The sequence below is a fragment of the Myotis brandtii genome, unplaced genomic scaffold (genome assembly GCF_000412655.1).
Source record: "Myotis brandtii unplaced genomic scaffold, ASM41265v1 scaffold76, whole genome shotgun sequence".
NCBI lineage: Eukaryota > Metazoa > Chordata > Mammalia > Chiroptera > Vespertilionidae > Myotis > Myotis brandtii.
Genome location: NW_005371037.1, coordinates 442,123 through 446,450, shown reverse-complemented (window position 1 = coordinate 446,450; position 4,328 = coordinate 442,123). Strand labels below are relative to the sequence as shown.

General features: G+C 40.2%; 1 protein-coding gene across 1 annotated transcript in view; it reads left to right on the top strand.

The window, feature by feature from the left end:
- Window positions 1–2,325: 2,325 nt before the first annotated feature.
- The window catches only part of LOC106723605 (chromosome unknown open reading frame, human C11orf97), a 22,823-nt gene continuing 20,820 nt past the window's right edge, over window positions 2,326–4,328 (top strand). Inside the window, exons 1-2 of the mRNA XM_014530666.1 lie at window positions 2,326–2,460; window positions 2,598–2,702. Of these exons, the coding sequence (XP_014386152.1) occupies window positions 2,326–2,460; window positions 2,598–2,702 (240 nt within the window). The remainder of the gene's footprint in view (window positions 2,461–2,597; window positions 2,703–4,328) is intronic.

The following is a 4,328-nucleotide window of genomic DNA, read 5'->3' as shown; positions in this document are numbered from 1 at the left end:
TATCAACAATGTGAAAAGACAACCAATGGAATGGGAGAAAATATTTAAAACCATACTTATCATAAGAGATTAATATCCAAAATATATAAAGAACTCCTACAACTCAACAACAAAGAACACAATTCAAAATGGGTAAAATACTTGAATAGACATTTCTCCAAGAAAAAATGTACAACTAGCCTATAAGCACATGAAAAGATGCTCAACATCACTAGGCATTAATGGAATGCAAATAAAAACAACAAAGAGATACCACTTCACCCTAATTAGGATAGCTAGGCATTATGAAAGGAGAGAAAGAGAGAGCAAGAGGAGAGAACAAATGTTGGCAAGGAGTTAGAGAAATTGAAATCCTTGTGCATTGCTGGTGGGAATATAAAATTGTACAGCGACTTCAAGAAGTTTGATGGTTCTTCAAAAAGTTAAACATAGAAGTACCATATCATCCAGCAATTCAATTTCTAGGTACATACTCAAAAGAATTGAAAGTAGGGACTCAAACAAGCAATTTGTACACTAATGTTCATTGTGGCATTATTGGAAATTGGCATACGGTGGAAATGTTTAATCCAAATGTCCACCAACAGATGAACAGATAGACAAAATGTGGTATATAGTACACACAATGGAATATTATTCATCCTTAAAAAGAATGCAATTTTGACACATGCTAAGCATGGATTGACTTTAAAAACATATCTATGCCCTAGCCAGTTTGGTTTAGTGGATGGAGCATTGGTCTGTGGACTCAAGGGTCCCAGATTCAATTCCGGTCAAGGGTACATGCCCAGGTTGCGGGCTCGGTCCCCAGTGGAGGGGCATGCAGGAGGCAGCCAATCAATGATTCCCTCTCATCACTGATGTGTCTATCTCTCTCTTCCTCTCCTTCCTTTCTGAAATCAATAAAAAATATATTTTAAAAAATATGCTAAGTGAAACAAGATAAATACAAAAGGAAAAATACTGTATGAGTCCACTTATAAGAGGTATCTAAAGTAGTCAAATTTATAGAGACAGAAAGCAGAATAGAGGTTACCAGGGGTTGGGAGAGGAAGAAATTGGGAATTTGGGTTTAATGGGTACAGAGTTTCTGTTTGGGACAATGAAAAAGTTCTGGAAATAGATAGTGATGATGGCTATACAACATTGTGAGTGTACTTAATGCCATTGAGTTTACACTTAAAATGGTTAAAATAGTATATATATATACTTATCACAATAATAATAAAGCAGTTAGACCTCCAGGTCCCTCATTCTGAGCAACTAGATGGATGACTCCACCCCAGATGATGACTGGAGGTAATGCTCTGGAGGAAGTCAAACGGGCCCTCCAGACTGGAAGGTATAAAGCACAATTGGGGACAGGACCACCACATTGAAACAGGGTTATTTCATACTCGGTCTTCGGTTCTCTTCTACCACTCGCTTCCCAGGGTGCTGACACCAGAATGAAGATACCCTCCAGGAGGGAGACTAAAGGGGTTTGAGAGATCGATCTTAAAATAGACATCAGGGGTTCCCCAACTAACCAGCCCAGACAGATCAACCATCAGGGAAACTTCCAGTCAATAATCTCCACCTGTATGTACAGGTTCATATTCTGCACTACTAGGTAGGGCAAGACGGTAAAGGATCACCTGAAGAGAGAGGAAAGCTACTAAGAAACCAAAACAAACAGGAATGGATAACTTGGAGGAGGCAGCAATTATACAGGGGGAAAGGTTGGAAATTAAGTATATTATTAATATCCTCAGAGATATAAAGAAAGCCAATGTGTTATATAGAAAAGAATAATCAGAGCCCTAGCTGGTTTGGCTCAGTGGATAGAGCGTCAGCCTGTGGACTGAAGAGTCTCGGGTTTGATTCCAGTCAAGGGCACGTGCCCAGGTTGCAGGCTCGATCCCCAGTAGGGGGCATGCAGAAGGCAGCCAATCAATGATTCTCTCATCATTGATGTTTCTATCTCTCTCTCCCTTCTCCCTCTCTGAAATCAATAGAAATATATTTTTTTAAAAAGAATCAGCTCTGAGAAATTAAAAACATGATAGCAGAAATGAGAAATCGAATGTTTAGAAAATAATGAGGAAATCTCCCAGAATATAGTGCAAAAATACAGATATAAAATAGGTCAGAAAATTAGAGGACAAATCAGGAGATCTAACATTCAAATAACAGGGTTCCAGAGAGAACAGAGAAAACAGACACTGCAATGAAATGATTTTTTTTAAGTCTCTAAAGTGAAGGACATGAGTTTCTAGGTTGAAATGATCTACTGAATGCCCAGTAAGATGGTTGAAAATTTGACCCATATCAAGGTGTATCATCATGAAGTTTCAAACCAATGAAGACAAAGAGAAGATTCTCCAAGTTTCTAGAAAGAAAAAAACAGGTTCTATACAAGAGATGAAGAATAGAATGGCCGCAGAATTCTCTGGCAACAGTGGATTCCAGAAGACCATGGTGCAATGACTTTAAAATTCTGAGGAAAAATTATTTCCAATTTAGAGTTCTTTATCCAGCTAGACCTCTACTTTAATAGAAAGTAAAATAAAGACACTTGTAATCCTGTAAGGACTTGAACATTTTATCTCCCATAGACCAGTTATCAAAGGGCAACTGGAGATATGCTCTTCCAAATAAGTGAATCAACCAAGAAAGAGAAAAAGATGGGATGCACAAGTAAGGGATCCAGTGCAGGCGAGGTATGACGGTGAAGGGAAATCCTTAGACAGCGGCTGTGCAACCACAGGTATACAGAGCAACCAACCAGTCCAGACTCTGAAGAGACTTTCTAGAAAAGATGAAATGGATAGAATTCCTCATCTGTTTGAACTTATTGAAATATTTACAGCCCTGGCAGGCGTGGCATAGTTGGTTGGGTGTCCTCCCATGCATGGAAAGATTGCCGACTCAATTTCTGGTTAGGGCACATGCCTGGGTTGCGTCTGGATCCCCAGTGCAGGAGACAGTGATGGATGTTATGTTCTCACATCAATGTTTCTCTCTCTCTCCTGCTCCATTCCTCTCTTTCTAAAAATCAATAAATTCTTCTTTAAAAAAAGATTTACACAAGGACGAAGAGTGTGGGAATTAATTAGTGATATGGACATTAAAAATCAAGCAAATTAAAAAACAAGGCAATTATTAACTCCAGAAAGGAAAAGGATATGACTTGGCGTGGCTGTCACTGGAGTTTACATAGTCATGATCATGTAAAATGCTCCAGCCAAAATGTCAGCTTATCTGTATTAGGAGGTGAAGGAGGCAATAAGTATATGAATAGATGGTGAGCATGAATGATTGCTAACTTCTTGTCTTCCATGGTAGAAAATCAACATATACCTAACATTGAAATATAAAAAGCAGCAAAAGGAGCATTTGGTTATATGGTTGTAAATAGTAAGTTATCAGCCAAAAGAAGTGAAAGTGGCTGCCTCTGGGGTGAAATGGAGGCAGATGGGGTCCCCTGTATTTGGTTACCAGCCTTGTAGAACTATTTAACTCGGTAAAATAATGCACATTTAGCTCTCATAAAATTAACACAGCATAATTCCCTCTTTTATATGGCTGCCAAAAACAAACAAAAAAAAAACCACACACAAAAAAACCACCCAAACAAATAAAAGCAATAAAACTCTCGGTTTTCCCATTTGCTATCAAATAAAATTTTTCAAAATTTGATTTCCTCACCTGTAAAATTGGTTGTTTCATAGATTGAAATGGATTGTGAATACAAAAGTGCTTGGAAACTACAAGAGTTGTTTAACGACAACAACGATTAAAAACTTAGAATCCAAAAGTTGGGAATCCTCAACGTTCATTTATTCCATCACGTTCTGTGTGTAGCAGGGAGCGAGACGCCATAAAGCATAACCTTACCCTCAACTCACCTGTCCAGTACCTGCCCCCGCTCCTACCTGTTCCGGGTGGCGATCTATTCTTTGGGCTTTGGTGCTAGACTTTTGTGAATTCGGATTCCCGCTGTGCTACTTCCTTGCTGAATGGCCTCAGACCTTTTCCTTAGCTTTTTCTGAATTTTAATTTCCCTACCCGGGAATAGTAAAGCCTCTCTTGCCAAACTGATGTGTGGAGCAAAGTAGAGACTGATGGCAAATCCTTTGCTTTGGTCAGTAGCTAAGCGCGGCCGGCTAACTTCAGCACCTTCTTGGGCGCACAGGACTCCTCGGGCCGGGGAGAAGCCGGCTGAGAGCTGCTGGGGGCGGGGAAGATCGCAGTCACTATGGCAACCGGAGACTCCTCGCGTTCTCGGCCTCCTGCGGCGAAGCTGGGAAGGCGAGCCGCGAAGACGCCCGCGGCATGAGGGTGGA